Source organism: Rhinatrema bivittatum, chromosome 3, assembly GCF_901001135.1.
Source record: "Rhinatrema bivittatum chromosome 3, aRhiBiv1.1, whole genome shotgun sequence".
NCBI classification, from domain to species: Eukaryota; Metazoa; Chordata; class Amphibia; order Gymnophiona; family Rhinatrematidae; genus Rhinatrema; species Rhinatrema bivittatum.
Window position 1 is genome coordinate 519,355,254 of NC_042617.1, and position 17,224 is coordinate 519,372,477.

Here is a 17,224-nt window from a genome sequence, read left to right on the forward strand (position 1 = left end):
ATCTTCATATCGGCATTCGATCCGATCATCAGAAGTTTCTCAGGTTTTGCATTCTAGGGCAACATTATCAATTCAGGGCTCTCCCATTCGGATTAGCCACAGCTCCCAGAACATTTACCAAGATAATGGTTGTGGTGGCCGCTCAACTCAGGAAGGAGGGCCTGTTGGTACATCCGTACCTGGACGACTGGTTGATTCGAGCGAAGTCGGAATCTCTTTGTTATACAATCAACAGGGTAATCAGCTTTTTGCAGTCTCTAGGCTGGGTGATCAACGAAGACAAGAGTCACCTATTACCTTCCCAATCTCTGGAGTTTTTGGGTGCACGGTTCAACACTCTCTTCAAGGGATAGTGTTCCTTTCGGAGCATCGCCTTCTCAAGTTCAATCACAAATTTGAGACTTACAGTCTATTCCTATTCCTTGTGTGCGGGATTACTTGATAGTTTTAGGTTCAATGACCTCTACTCTGGAGTTGGTTCCCTGGGCCTTTGCGCACATGAGACCACTTCAGTCTGCATTGCTTTCACACTGGAATCCGGTTTTGGAACTATACCACCTTCCCCTTCTTCTTACAGAGACGGCTCGTTCCAGCCTAGATTGGTAGTTACAGACAGCGAATCTGCAACAACGTGTACCGCTAGAGATTCCAGAATGGACTGTGGTCACTACCGATGCCAGTCTTTCAGGCTGGGGAGCGGTATGTCAGAATACATCTGTTCAGGGTCATTGGTCCGAAGAGGAAGTGCAGTAGTCGATAAATCTTTTAGAGACCAGAACGGGTCGTTTAGCCTTAATCGCTCTTCAACCTCTCCTTTGCGGGAAGTCGGTACAGGTTCTTTCCGGCAATGCGACCACGGTAGCGTACATCAACCGTCAGTGAGGAACCCGAAGCTTCCTGGTAGCTCAGGGGTGGACAACATTCAAGCCGACTTTCTCAGTCGGCATCATCTCGACCCAGGCGAGTGGGAACTGTGCGAGGAAACCTATTAAATGATATGCAACAGATGGTCCACTCCGGCAATGGATCTCATGGCCACATTTCAGAATGCCAAAGCCCCTCAGTTCTTCAGCCGCAGGAGGGAAAGAGGAATGGAAGGAGTAGATGCTCTGGTACTTCCTTGGCCAAGGGATGTTCTTCTCTACGTGTTCCCTCCCTGGCCTCTGATCGGCAAGGTTCTGCGTTGGATAGAAGTTCAACAATCGACGTTGTCTTAGTGGCTCCGGAGTGGCCACGCCGTCCATGGTTCGTGGACCTGGTCAGACTAGCACTGGACGGTCCCCTTCGATTTCGAGATCTTCCGTGCCTTCTGTCTCAGGGTCCGGTTTGTTTGGAAGAGGTCGAACGCTTCTCTCTAGCGGCATGGCTTTTGAGAGGCATCGGTTAAAGAATAAAGGTTATTCAGATGCTGTAGTGACTACTTTATTGCGTTCTAGAAAACCTTCTACATCTTTGGCTTATGCAAGGGTGTGGAAGGTTTTTGAATCTTGGTGTAATGAGCAACAAGTAGATCCAGTTCACTCTTCTGTATCCAATATTTTATCTTTTTTACAAGATGGATTAGCCAAGAGTTTGTCCTGTAGTTCCTTACGGGTACAAGTGGCAGCGCTTGGATGTTTATGTGGTAAGGTTCAGGGATTATCCTTGGCTGCGCATCCGGATGTAGCGCGTTTTCTCAAAGGTGCGCAACATCTACGTCCTCCATTTCGGAATCCTTGTCTTGCTTGGAGTTTGAATTTGGTTCTTAGGGCTCTGTGTTCGGCTCCCTTTGAACCCTTTAATCATGCGACTTTGAAGGATCTCACATTGAAGGTGGTGTTTCTTGTGGCCATTTCTTCAGCTCGTAGAATTTCAGAGTTGCAGGCCTGGTCTTGCAGAGAGCCTTTTCTTAGAATTTCTGATACAGGAATTTCATTACGGACTGTACCATCTTTTTTACCTAAGGTAGTATCTTCTTTCCATTTAAATCAGTCCATAGAGCTTCCGGCTTTTCCATGTTTAGATCGTTTGGATCCTTCCTCTAGGGATCTTTAAAAAATTGGATGTACGACGAGCTCTGTTGCGTTATCTTGAAGTTACAATTTTTGATTGTCTGATCATTTGTTTGTTTTGTGGAGTGGCCCTCGCAAAGGTCATAAGGTTTCGAAGGCTACGATTGCTCGTTGGTTAAAAGAGACAATTCATTCAGCTTATCTTCTAGCTCGTTGTGACCTTCCTGAAGGGTTGAGAGCTCATTCTACTAGGTCACAGGCTACCTCTTGGGCAGAATGACAGTTAGTTTCTCCTCAGGGGATTTGTAAAGCAGCGACTTGGAAGTCGTTGCATACTTTTGCTCGTCATTACCGCTTGGATGTTCACGCTCCAAGTTCGGCAGCCTTCGGAGAGAGTGTTCTCCGAGCGGGGCTCTCTGGGTCCCACCCTAATTGAATCGGCTCTGGTACAGCCCAGGGTCTGGACTGATCCAGGTACGTACAGGGAAAGGAAAATTGGTTCTTACCTGCTAATTTTCGTTCCTGTAGTACCATGGATCAGTCCAGACGCCCACCCTTTATGTCTGTGTATTATATTTATCTTTTCAGAGAGTCCGCTCGTTCACTGTTTGGGTGATTAAACCGCCTTTTCATGCTGTCTATTTTTCTTAATATTTTCTTGTTTATTCCCAAGATTTTTTTTTTGGGATTCTGCTTCCATTTAGGATTTGTGAGTTGGAAATTCGTTCTCCTGTTTAGATAGCTAGTTAATATGTTAGTAGTTAAATTTCTGCTTTGATACTGGTCAATACTGATTGGCTGCAGGAGGTGCTCCAGGGTATACGTCAGAGTCATTAGAATGTTTTCTCTGCCTCCCTCTGCTGGATTGGTGACATAACCCAGGGTCTGGACTGATCCATAGTACTACAGGAACGAAAATTAGCAGGTAAGAACCAATTTTCCTTTAGTAGCGTTTGACTGTTTGAAATAGTATTTATTGAATTACGATGTAAAAGATTACATTTCAAAGTATATTTACAAAGGAGCATACATTCAAAAGTATTATCAATTTTTCAACTATACTTTCTAAAATATTTTTAGCAGCTCCTTTACAATTTTGCTCGGATCTGCCTTATAAAAAAATAAGGCTATCTATCCAAGACCTCATACACTTTGTAGAGTAATTGTATGATGTAAATTGGGACCTTTTTTGAGTAGAGCTAATTTCAGATGAGTTGCTGGGGAAAACCCCCCCCAAAACTCTGGAGTTTTATACAACATGGGTACTGCAACTACTCATGAGGACTTATGAAAAAAAGTAAAAATATATGTATTGATATTTTCTGACCCTGTTGGCTAGTGGTCAAAACAGCCATGCACTTCCTCTGATATATTAATGAACTATGTAATCAACTCAGAGGCACTCGGCAAATTATTATGCCCATATTTATTTTGTTATCTAATTTTTAAACATTTTCATTATGACAATTATTATTAGACCACAATGCCCACATACATCTAAAAATATCCCCCCATCATTCATGCACTACCCTTCATTCACACCACTCATACCTTTCATGCAACATGCCACTTAAAATATTGACTAAAGGATTTTTTTTCAAATAAGCCTAACATTGCTTATGTCCTATACTGATGGCTCAAATGATTCATGTATATTCATCTGTTTTTTACAATTGACGACTGATATTTTAGATCACATTGCCTTCATGTTATGCAATGCAAAATGATTTGATTATATGTAAATCCCTCTTATACAATTACTGCTATTTTAATTATTTGTACATAGTTGTTGACAGGTGAGGACCTCTTTGTCCTCTCTCTTGTTAATTGCCCAATTCTATGAGACTCAGCCTCTGTTTATTTCACTCCTTTGCCCTAACCATTAACTAAACATGCTTGAATTTGATTACTTTTTGTGGTTATTCCCATCTCTGTTAAGCTATTCTAGAACATAAGACATACCATGGTTTTTCAAAGGGTTCATCGAACCCAGCATCCTGTCTCCGTGGCCAATCCGCATCACAAGGAAGTAACAGGCAGATCCTAAAGATTGGATCACTTCTTGTGATTACTCCCAAGGATGGCTTTTTCCAATCCTATTTGGCTAATAATTGTTTATGGACTTTTCTTCCATAAACCTGTCCAAGAGCTTTTAAACCCAGCTATTCTAGATGCCTTGACTGCAATCTCTAGCTTGATTGTGCATTGGGCTTCCTACTTCATATAGAGGTCAAACTTCAAAAAATGCTCAATGCCTATGTAATCTCTGTCCCAACTTTTCTGCAACAGGGGCTCCAATGAGAGGAGATGGGCCAGATTGGTGCTCATGCTTCCAGGTACTTCTCACTTGGGGAAAACCAGCCTCTCAGGCGACAGTCCACAAAAAAGAAATACTTACCACCAGTATAAATGATGATCAAAAATACAAAATTTTTAGTGGTAATCTTGATTGCAGGTGAAAAACCATAGTGGGTACACATGTTTAGTGCAAATTCAGTGAGAGAAAATTCCAAGAAATCAGTCTGTCCATAGCACCCTGGTAGTAGGTACTTTCAAAAGAAAACTTCCCTGGGCACTTCACTTAGTGGTACCTGCAAGCTGGTTGCAGAATCTAGTTGATTGGAACTGGATACTCCTTAGTAAACCAAGGTAGATGAGCGTCTGACTGCTTTCCTCTGACTGCAACTTATGACTCCAGCTATAACTTAAGATTCCAGCTATGGAACTCTACACCTTAGAAGCACTCTCCATGGACAGTATAGTATCAGCTCCCTTTTTCCTTAAGGACCACCTTTAGTTCTTCAGTAGTCTCAGTGATTCCTTTATTCCTCAAAACAAATCTTTCCCAAAGTCCTGAAGGCCTGGGAATCCTGTTCTTGGGCTCCACAGAACAGAACATAGTCTCTCTTGTAAAGAGAGATCCTGAGGAACTACTTTAAACTACAAGGACTCACTAGTTCTGTTAAACTCAAGAAACCTCCCACTGGGAAATGTCAAATACCTTCGCCTTTACTAATCTATTTTACCTCGTACAGTCTGAGGCCTACTAGTAAAGTACAGTTCTGAGACACTCCCCCTTACACCTAAATTTAGGAAGATCGTCAAGAGCCTGAATTTTCAACTGATAATTCTCTTAAAATTAGGAGCTTAAATTATTGCTGAAAATCATTGCAAGTGCCTTTTTCCTCCTGCTCTAAATTCATCCCCATAGCCACCTACTTTTAAGATTTTAGAGAAAATAAACTCCTAGTTTAGGAACTCAGCCCTAGTCTGTTTTCAAAGGAGCCAATTTAAATGCTTAAATTCCAAATTTATTCACCTAAACCTTTTGAAAATTGACCCCATGATAATTGCTTGTTGTTTCCTAGGTACCAATGACCTGACTAAGGGTAAACTAGAAATGTTCAGGAGTACTTCAGGGAATTGGGGAAAGGTCAGGTAACTCACTGTGATCTTTACAGATCTGTTAATTGTATAAAAGTAGTGGCAAGATTCTCACTCATCTGCGGTATTTATTTTCATTGTTCTCTTTTTTTTTTTCTAAAATGCACATTTAATAAATGAACAATTTAACAGAACAAATGTTATTTCTGGGATTATCCCTAATGTTGTAAAAGTGCCATGGGATTGTTCATATCCAAGGGTTGATAAATGTATCATCTAAAGAATGGTACCTTCAGCAGTATAGAGTCCTCTAACATTCTGGATGGTTGATTTTGTACTTTCTCAGAAAGAGAAGTATTTTCCTGCAGAGCTACAACACAACTCTCCTGAAGCAGCTAGTTGTCTTTGGAGGTCTTCCACTCAAGTATTGACTTTCTGACCCTGCCCAGCTTCTGCAATTTCATAGATTCAGAACCTACATAGTAGAGCTATAGATTTGTACATGATTTCATATTAGTAACTATAAGGGACATAAGAAATGCATAATTATATAGCATAACATTTCAATGTGCATATTAATTTAGGTCTCCAAGAGGTTCGTCTGAAAACTCTCAATCCCCTTGGGCTGTGAAGAAGATTAATGCAAAACTAAATAACATACATCAAAGCATTTACCAACAGAGACTCAATGAAGAAGCTAGCATTTTAAAAAACCTTCAGCACCCAAACATTGTAGGTAAGTTGATTTAACAAATGTTTAGATACATGTGCAAAAAACCCCCCCTTAGTATTAGCTATTATAGATCATATCATAGGCAACTACCAATTACTTTTTTTCACATTTTAAACATGAGACACTTATACAAGTGTTTCACGTAAGCAGCTTAATGAGAGAACACTGTAGACATGTTTCTGAGGTACTGAATTGGATAAGTTTTAACTTGTCATTGCTATTGTTTGACATCACAATATTTTTTCTTCTTTTCTTCAAACTTTTGTCTCTGGATAATTTTGGTTCTCAGATGACAAGCAGGATGGCAGCTCTGACAAATGAAGTCTGGCATGGAACTTTTTTCTCAGCTTCTAGAAGTTTGAGAATTCCCCACTGGGCATGTGCAATAAGCCATTCTACCACATGTTTGACCTGATGGAAAAGCAATTTCCATCAGGTCAAGCTGTAAGTCCAACCCATCAGTATTGGCATCAGAGGTATCAACATCAATGAACCCAGGAGCTGCATTGGACACTAGCGGTGTATTAATAAGGGGAGAGTATTGAACACCTCCGCTTCCAGCACCAGGAAGGACCAGGGAACGAACTATCATCTTCCTCTTCCCACCTGAAGAAGGGGAAGGGGGTCAGTCTCTTTGGTTATGGCATCAAAGAGTTCTTATGAGTACTGAACAAAGACCCAGAAGCATTGACTTTGTCTATGAATAATGCCTGGAGTGGGAACGTTCTGGCTGTGACTGTGAAACCCCTGAAGTGTTCTTGCAGTAAGGAGTTTCATATCTGGCTCATAAAAGATCTAAGGCTGGGTGGTTTAATTCATCAGATCTAGTTTGAGTGCATGAAGGATAAGCCCTGACCTATCATGTCATGTTTATTGGACTTTAATGATAAAGTTAATTTCCCTGTACGTACCAGGATCAGTCCAGACTGCTGGGTTATGCCTCCCGTCCAGCAGATGGAGTCAGAGAGAAACTGAAAAGGCACCACTGATATACCCTGGTGCGCCCCCTGCGATCCTCCAGTATATCTCTGACTCCAGCAGATGAGAGAGCATAACCTTGCAGTCCTGATCTCCTGTAAATTGAATTGTGAAGGGATTTCCCTATCAGGTTTGACTTAATATAGAGGAGAAATCCTGTGACTAGATCAATTAGTGATTTGTACCTAATTTTGGTAATAATAAGTGGAGCCATAGCAGGCCAGGCAGGGCACTGCCCTACAGCCTTTTCCCGGGGTTTTTTTCAGTCTTACCCAGTGAGAGGAGGGGAGGATTAATCGGTGGGCCGGTCACTCTCCCTATCCGCCTCCTGAGAAGTTTCATTCCTCGGAGAAGAAAGTTTAGTCGGGTGTGCTACACCCCCTGCAGGCTCCACCAGCCACTTGTCTGTGAGGTACTTTAGCTGCCGGTGGCAGCGCTATTAAAAAAAAAAAAAAAAAATTTTAAAACGAGGTAATTGTGTCCACTGCCTGCGTTCCTCACTGTGGTCTCCGGAAGGGGTGGCTTGTCACCCAGCCCTTACTCGCGCCGTTTTTCGCGCCGTTTTTTGGTGTTAAAAAACAAAAAAACAAAACATGCCCCGAGGCACTGTTTGTACGGCATGTGGGGAGCCGGGCCGTCGGCTCTCCCGCGAGGGCCTTTGCTCCCGGTGCCTTCCCGGGGGTGAGGGTTCCTCGCGGGGGTCAGCCGCGGCCGGGAGCTCCCCTTCCCCGCGGCGTGGGGCGCGGCCAGCGTCGGCCAAATCTCGGCAGTCCACGCTGCCGATACCGGGGGCGGCGGCCATTTTAGAAAATTTGGCGGCCATTTTAAATGACTCGGATCGCGATGCGGTTTCGTCGGAGAAGGGGATGACTCCCCCCCCCCCCCCCCCCCTGTCCCCACCGGATCTTAGCCCCCGCGGGTTACCAGGGCCTGTTAATTTGCCACCTGTGGGAGCAAAAGGAGGTTCTTTGAAGAGGCCTCATCCCTTTTCCTCACAATTTGTACTTTTGCTCCACAAGGCTTATATGGAGGCCGAAGCGGAATGGGAGCAGGGTACTCCTGCCCCGGATAAACGGGGGAGACTTTCTACTGGTCTCTTTGGCTTGGGGGATGCAGCCCCGGCTCCTCCTCAACCTCCGCAGCAGGCTGCTCCAGCTCCTTCGGCTCCCCCTCCAAAACCTCCTCAGCATGTAGCTCCGGCCCCCCTTTCACAGGATCCGTCCACGCCGGATCCTGATATGGATGTAGGGGGTACGGACCCGGTTGAGGGGATGATCCTCAGATACTCCGCTTATTTCATAAGGAAGAACTGGATCCCTTGATTGCCCATGTTCTTCGGGAACTAAAGATTCCAGTACCCCAGGTTGACTCCAATTCCCAGCCAGGGGATTTTGAATTAGACGGGCTCCGCACGCCTGCGCATGCCTTTCCTTTTCATAATAAACTGTTTCAGCTTGTATCCCGGGAATGGGATAATCCGGAGGCAACTCTTAGGGTCAGCCGCGCTATGGATAAGCTTTACCCTCTCCCTGCGGATTCCTTGGAGCTCCTTAGGGTGCCAAGGGTGGATTCGGCGGTCACTGCCATGGCTAAACATACCACCATTCCCGTAACAGGGGGTACGGCCCTTAAGGATCTTCAGGATCGGAAGCTGGAGACGTTGCTTAAGCGCATCTTTGAGGTTTCGGCTTTGGGAGTACGGGCGGCCGTTTGCAGCTGCATGGTATAAAGGGCTACCCTTCGTTGGGTACAACAGATGTTGACATCTCAAGATCTGCCTCCGGATGAAGCAGAGCAAGCAAACCGTATAGAATCCGCGGTGGCTTACGCCGCGGATGCCTTTTATGACCTCCTCCGCACTTCGGCCCGGTCTATGTCTTCGGCTGTGTCGGCACGGAGGTTACTCTGGCTGCGTCATTGGGCGGCGGACTCTTCCTCCAAGGCCCAACTCGGTTCCTTTCCCTTTCGGGGCAGGTTGTTATTTGGCACTGAGTTAGAAGACCTTATCCGATCTTTGGGGGAGAATAAAGTGTTTAAGTTGCCAGAGGACAAGCCTAGATTTTTTCGCCCTTCGGGTACCTTCCGCAGACGGTTTCGCGGGCAACGCCGTTTTCGCTCGGGAAGGGGGTCCTCTTTTGCTACCCGACAGCCGTCTCCGCGTTCCCAGTCATGGACTCCTTCCTTTCGTGGTAGAAGGCCGGCACGCGCAGGGGCGTCTCATACATTCGCCACCTCTAAGGCGGCTCAATGGGACGCCGGTCCATTCCTCCGTCCCGGAGGTAGGAGGACGACTCTCTTACTTTCGGGAGGAATGGGCCACAATTACCTCAGACCAATGGGTCCTCGACATTATATCTCACGGCTACGCCCTAGATTTTGCAAGGCCCCTGCGCGATTTGTTCCTTATCTCTCCCAGCGGTTCTGAGGTAAAGCAACAGCGAATTGCTCAGACCCTGGAGCGATTGCAGGCGCTGGGTGCAATAGTGCCTGTGCCGCCCGCCGAGCAACACACGGGCCGTTATTCCATCTATTTCATCGTTCCCAAGAAGGAGGGCACATTTCGGCCGATTCTGGATCTCAAGCGAGTCAACAGGGCGTTGCGCATACCGCGGTTTCGGATGGAGACCCTGCGCTCGGTCATAGCGGCGGTACACAAAGGCGAGTATTTGGCTTCCTTAGATCTCACGGAGGCTTACTTGCACATAGGGATACAAGAGTTCCATCAAAGATTTCTGCGCTTTATGGTCCAGGGATCTCACTTCCAGTTTTGTGCTCTTCCGTTCGGTCTGGCGACAGCTCCGAGGGTGTTCACCAAGGTAATGGTGGTGGTGGCGGCGAGTCTTCGGAGAGACGGAGTGTTGGTACACCCGTATTTGGACGATTGGCTCATCCGAGCAAAATCGCGACGTCTCTGCGAAGATGCGATTCAGGCAGTCCTTCACCGGCTCCACTCCTTGGGGTGGGTGGTCAATTACACCAAGAGCCATCTGATCCCCTCCCAGAATTTGGAATTTCTGGGCGCCTCGTTCGATACGAAAGTGGGAAAGGTTTCTCTCCCACAGGCAAGGATGGAGCGTCTGATGGCGCACGTTCGCCGTCTCCTCGCCCTTCCCCTGCCTGTGGTATGGGATTACTTACAGGTTCTTGGATATATGGCATCCACACTGGATTTGGTTCCGTGGTCATTTGCGCATATGCGGCCGCTACAGAGGGCGCTTCTGTCTCGTTGGGACCCCAAATTGGAAGAGTTTCAGATACCTTTGCCACTCTTACCCCCAGCGAGGACCAGTCTACAATGGTGGTTGGATCCGGTCCACTTGCTCCAAGGCACCGATTTGGATCCGCCTCAATGGATCATTGTCACGACCGATGCCAGTCTGACGGGCTGGGGAGCAGTCTGTCAGTCTCAGTCCGCTCAGGGACGTTGGACGCCTTCTCAGACCAAGTGGTCGATCAATCGTTTGGAAACAAGGGCGGTTCGCCTAGCATTACAGCACTTTCTGCCTTTGATTCGGGACAGAGCAGTTCGGGTTCTGTCCGACAACGCAACCACGGTAGCGTATATAAATCGGCAAGGCGGTACACGGAGTCTACCGGTAGCAACCGAAGCCAGCCAGTTGATGGTGTGGGCAGAGCAGCACCTGTCTCGGATTGCGGCGTCCCACATCGCAGGAGTCGACAACGTTCAAGCAGACTATCTCAGCCAGCAACGACTAGACCCGGGAGAGTGGGAACTATCTCCCGAGGCACTCAGACTCATCTGTCGCCGGTGGGGAACTCCCCGGTTGGACCTCATGGCAACTCGTTTGAATGCCAAGGCAGCTCGCTTCTTCAGTCGCAGAAGGGAACACGGGTCGGAGGGCATGGACGCGCTAGCTCTTCCCTGGCCTGCGCACATTCTTCTGTATGTGTTTCCACCGTGGCCGTTGGTGGGGAAAATATTGCGTCGCATAGAATCCCACACGGGACCCGTCATTCTCGTAGCTCCGGAGTGGCCGAGGAGGCCGTGGTTCGCCGACCTCATCAATCTAGCGGTGGACGGCCCCTTGCGGCTCGGTCATCTGCCTCGACTCCTTCGGCAGGGTCCAGTATTTTTCGACCAGGCCGATCGCTTTTGTCTAGCGGCTTGGCTTATGAGAGGCGGCAATTGAGAAGGAAAGGATATTCCGAGTCGGTCATTACTACTCTTCTGCAGGCTCGTAAGCCCTCTACCTCGGTTGCTTATGTCAGGGTATGGAAGGTTTTTGACTCCTGGTGTCAGGGTCTGGAAGTGCCGTCGCGGAAGGCTACGGTGTCTCATATTCTGACTTTTTTGCAAGAGGGTCTAAAGAAGGGTTTATCCTATAATTCTCTGCGTGTGCAGGTAGCGGCCTTAGGCTATTACCGCGGTAAACTTGACGGAGTTTCCATTGCCATGCATCCGGACGTTGCACGATTTTTAAAGGGAGTTAAACATTTGCGACCCCCGGTGCGACCTATCTGTCCTTCTTGGAGTTTAAATTTGGTTCTCCGGGGTCTTTGTACTTCTCCGTTTGAGCCTCTACGAAGGGCTACTCTCAAGGATCTCACTCTCAAAACTGTTTTTCTCGTCGCTATTTGTTCAGCTCGCCGAATCTCGGAACTTCAGGCGTTGTCTTGTAGGGAACCTTTTCTCCGTATTTCTAATTTGGGGGTTTCTCTACGTACCGTTCCTTCGTTTTTGCCTAAGGTAGTTTCCGCCTTTCACGTCAACCAGACGGTGGACCTACCGGCATTTGCGGTGGACGGGGCTGAGGCGTCGCGGCAACCGGAACTTCGCAAGTTGGATGTTCGAAGGACGCTCTTGCGGTACCTGGACGTTACCAACCCTTTTCGGTTGTCTGATCATCTGTTTGTCTTGTGGGGTGGTCCAAAGAAGGGAAATAAAGCTTCAAAAACTACGATCGCACGCTGGTTGAAAGAGGCGATTGTGTCTACTTACATTTCCCAAGGTCGCGCCGTTCCGGAGGGTCTTAAGGCTCATTCTCTGCGCTCCCAGGCGGCGTCGTGGGCAGAGAGTGGGTTTATTTCCTCGCAGGAAATTTGCCGAGCGGCTACTTGGAAGACAGTGGACACCTTTGCGAGACATTACCGTTTGGACGTGCGCGCTCCGGTGGACTCATTCGGCAGTGGTGTGCTTCGTGCGGGACTGTCAGGGTCCCACCCCGTTTAGGGCAGCTTGGGTACTTCCCAGCAGTCTGGACTGATCCTGGTACGTACAGGGAAAGGAAAATTAGGACTTACCTGATAATTTTCATTCCTGTAGTACCAAGGATCAGTCCAGACGCCCGCCCATTTCAGTGAAGAGTGTAGAGTCCCGCAACTGTTGTTTTTTCGTGTTTTTCGGGTTCCGTTTTTTACGGGCACTTGCTTGTTTTCATGGTTTCCTCGTTTTTTCCACATGTTCATATACGTTTCATCTTTATATTGAGCTAGTCACAGAATTTGCCATTGTTTTCTAATTTCATACTGCTTTGTTATGGATTATACTGGAGGATCGCAGGGGGCGCACCAGGGTATATCAGTGGTGCCTTTTCAGTTTCTCTCTGACTCCATCTGCTGGACGGGAGGCATAACCCAGCAGTCTGGACTGATCCTTGGTACTACAGGAATGAAAATTATCAGGTAAGTCCTAATTTTCCTTTAATGAGAGTCGATAAAACAAAAAACCTCCTTGAATTGAGATATGATGAGCAAGGTGTTTATGATGATTACTCCACTAAAGCGGCGGCGCGAAATGACGCCAATCTGCTCTTGTAAGGATAAATGTGTGCTTGCATTTCTTGCACTGCTGCAATTTACTTGGAATGGCCAGCAAAAGAAATTTGATTTGGCAACTTAAAGCCAAGAATTTTTGGCAGAAAAAGACTCAAATTGCAATTATGAATGAACCAAAACAATTAAAGTATTTCTTATTTATTGCTTAAGAGTGGACTATTTAAATCATATGTGTATCCAAAGCGAACATCATAAAGCACTGGGTTGACCTTGTGAACCTTACTCGCCAACCCAAAAAAACTTTTCTGTGCTTAAAACGAGTTAATCATCAGTCACTTTGAGATATCACTCTTTAAACAGTCATTTCACTGAATTTATATAGTGAACCTCATTAAAAAAATACACTTATCTGCTGTCTGAATGTTAATTACTTAAATTTTTGGACGGCACTTGCTCAGTAACTTTCGCATGTGAAGTCAATAAATGCCCATGCTGTCTTCAATACCTGACACTGCAGCGTTTCGGAGCTGAGCTCCTTCAGGGGTTGTGACCAACTCCTTGTTTTCTCTCATTCCAGTCAGCCTTTATACTCCTATATAAAGATACCATAAGAACATAACATGCCATACTGGGTCAGACCAAGGGTCCATCAAGCCCAGCATCCTGTTTCCAACAGTGGCCAATCCAGGCCATAGGAACCTGGCAAGTACCCAAAAACTAAGTCTATTCCATGTTATCGTTGCTAGTAATAGCGATGGTTATTATCTAAGTCAACTTGATTAATAGCAGGTAATGGACTTCTCCTCCAAGAACTCATCCAATCCTTTTTTAAACACAGCTATACTAACTGCACTAACCACATCCTCTGGCAACAAATTCCAGAGTTTAATTGTGCGTTGAGTGAAAAAGAACTTTCTCCGATTAGTTTTAAATGTGCCACATGCTAACTTCATGGAGTGCTCCCTAGTCTTTCTATTATCCGAAAGAGTAAAAAAACCGATTCACATCTACCCGTTCTAGACCTCTCATGATTTTAAACACCTCTATCATATCCCCCCTCAGCCGTCTCTTCTCCAAGCTGAAAAGTCCTAACCTCTTAGTCTTTCCTCATAGGGGAGCTGTTCCATTCCCCTTATCATTTTGGTCGCCCTTCTCTGTACCTTCTTCCATTGCAATTATATCTTTTTTGAGATGCAGCGACCAGAATTGTACACAGTATTCTAGGTGTGGTCTCACCATGGAGCGATACAGAGGCATTATGACATTTTCCGTTTTATTCACCATTCCCTTTTTAATAATTCCCAACATTCTGTTTGCTGGTTTGAGTGCATAATGTTCCCTTAACCTTATGTATCATAATATTGACTGTTCCAAAAAAACCCAACTCTGAGAGGCGCAAAACTATTAGAAAGATAAATGATCACTTACATCTTTTATGCATGATGTTCCAAAACGTCATTATGATGTCACCTTCATGGCGTCTGATGCTAGTTGTTTGAATGCCACCATTTTATACCGAGAAGGCCCGCAAAACTGGGATGTCAGTCAAAAAGACAAAGGTCCAACCTATTACAACACTGGTGTCAATAAAAAATCAAAAATACAGCGGAAGTCCTTGAATGGTAAACCTTGTTAAATCAGTATGTACCAATCTTATCATTCAAACCCTTTAGGTTCCACTGTATTTAATTTATGGATCCAAGAATTTTCCCATAAATTCAACTTAGCATTTCGATCTCTTCCCCCCCCCCCCCCCCCCCCGTTTTAACGGTGGTTTTGTGTTCCAATACGGTCCATTTGAATTCTTCAAAGGAATGTCCTTTCAATATACAATGTGGTATCATAAATGCTTTTAAAGCCTTTGTAGAAACTCAGCTACGATGCTCTATTAACCGTGTCCTGATTTTTCGAGATGTATGTCCAATATATCATTTCTAGCATAGACCATAAAATTGGAATCACAGTAAGTGCTATATTTATGAGTAATAACATATCCTGTGTTGGGGTCCTTCCATGACGTGCCCACTATGGTGGAATTGCATAAATCACACTTAGAGCATGCTATATGTCCTGCATTAGTAATAGGTGACTGTGATTTATCTACCAAAGCAGCACGCACTATACACTGCTTAATGTTTAATCGTCTTGCATATGCAAACATGGGTAGAGAACTAAAAATTTCATGTGTGCTCAAAACATGCCAATTTCACTGAAAATTTTCCTTAATCTGTTTAGTAAAGTTTGTGCATTTTAACATACAAACTATTATTCCAACAGTTGGTTTGCTCTATACTGCAAAAGTTGATCTCGATCAGAAAAATGTGCTCTTGTGAAGGTTTTTTTAATAACCTTTTTAGGATAGCCTCTATGCCCCTATGCCTTATCAACAATTGAGAAGACTGGTTGAAAAACTCTTGGTTTTCATTCTGCGGATGCGAAAGAACTGCCCAACAGAGAGCCTATACTTAAAGTGCCACGGATGATGACTTTCAAAGCGTAGCAAATTGTTCCTATCAGTTGATTCTGAAATAAAGTGGTCTGTATCCCAGTGTCTGTTTGTTAATCAATATGTCCAAAAATGCTAATTGATTAAGATTGTCATGGAAAATTTCAAATTCCTATCCACTTGATTAAGCCATTCATGGAATGCCAGAAGGTGGTGTTCTGTCTGCGTCCAAACAAAAATATATCATCAATGTACCTTGTCCACATGTGTACATACTGAAAAAAAAACGAGAAGTGTACACCACGCCTCTTCAAATTTAGTGACAAATAAGTTAGCTATATCTGGAGCCAATGGAGAGCCCATAGCTACTCCATGGTAAACGTCCTTCCCAAAAAGAAAAAAATTATGGCAAAGAACAAGTTCTCTACATAAATTCAGTGAAATGACTGTTTAAAGAGTGATATTTATTTATTTTAGTTTTTTTTGATATCTCAAAAGTGACTGATGATTAACTCGTTTTAAGCACAGAAAAGTTTTTTTTGGGTTGGCGGGCAAGGTTCACAAAGTCAACCCAGTTCTTTATGATGGTTGCTTTGGATACACATATGATTTAAATAGTCCACTCTTAAGCAATAAGAAATACTTTAATTGTTTGTTATTTTCTTATAAATCCGAGGGTTTTCTAATTTAATAATGAATGAACAGACATCCTGTGTTAAGAAAAGAACTTTTGTGTCTGCATTTAAATGATTTCTTTTTTCTGCATTTGTGCTTAACTACCTGAAGGACATGGTAAAATAGCGGTTTTGACAAAGGAATTTATTTGGAGGCTATTATGCTTTTGGTAGTGACTATTTTTTTTATTTGATCTTTATTAATTAAATCATTTACACCAAATGAAATAACAAAATATGAGCGACCATAGGAAATAATACAAACAGGCACAGCAACTACAATTAGCATTGTAAGCCCAAATCAAAAATAGGGGGAGAACCATAAAAATAATTCAGGAAGTAAAGCAGGAAAGAAGAGAACTTCCTAGAGCTGGGAGCATGTAAATAAATAATTCTGAAACCCCCTCCACTATATTTGCAAATTCCCAATCTTAAGCCCCCCATGTTCTTAACTATCAAAAAATGGTCTAGACGGATGGATCTAAAATAAAAAAATTAATTTGATGTGAAAACCAAACATTTACATGGATACTTAAAAAGATTGCCCTAATATCTAATACCTTCTGTCTCAAATCAATAAATTGCTTCCTCCGGGCTTGAGTTGCCACAAAACATCAGGGAATACCTGAATGTTTTGTCTGCAGAAAGAAATCTTTATAGGGAACATGTTTCAAAAATCAAATTTTTATCTTGTTCTGCAGCAAAAGAAACAAGGTGGTTCTAGTAGGTATATCATCAATGAAAGCTTCAAGAAATTTTTGAAAATCCCAGGACTCAATTACTGAACAATCAACTCTACCATCTAACCTCCCTCCCACCCCTCACCATTTTCCTCCTAGGTAGATAATTCTAAATAGGGTAGGAACAATCTTTTTCAGGGATAAGGAAAATCTTGCAAAGATATTTCTTAAATTCTTTGCAGCCATAAACTTGGTTTCTGAAAGTTCAAAAAATGAAGAATCTTTGCTCTCTGTTCTTTAGGATTTCCAATTGATTATGGATGAAAAAATATCCTTGATATGAGAAACGACGAGGCCTGTAAAGTAGGAACCTGAGGCACAAGAACAAAAAATGTCCCCTCAAGACTTTTGAGTTAGACTCACGGTCCTCCATCTTTGACCTAATTTCCATAGAAAAATTGCAGGAGGTTCAGTCACAGACTAGAATAGATTTTTCTCATTTTTTTTTTTCAACCAACCTCCATATATCCAATAGTGTAACATTTGAAAGGCCTCTCAAACACTCCTGTAGTGACCTCAGGAGAAGGAACCACTGATGGAAG

At 44.2% G+C, this 17,224-nt stretch overlaps 1 protein-coding gene across 3 annotated transcripts in view; it reads left to right on the plus strand.

The window, feature by feature from the left end:
• The window catches only part of PBK (PDZ binding kinase), a 178,771-nt gene that overhangs the window by 44,510 nt on the left and 117,037 nt on the right, over positions 1 to 17,224 (plus strand). For all 3 annotated transcript variants that reach the window (XM_029596228.1, XM_029596227.1, XM_029596226.1), the window contains exon 4: positions 5,960 to 6,111. In XM_029596228.1, coding sequence (XP_029452088.1) covers positions 5,960 to 6,111 — 152 coding nt within the window. The remainder of the gene's footprint in view (positions 1 to 5,959; positions 6,112 to 17,224) is intronic.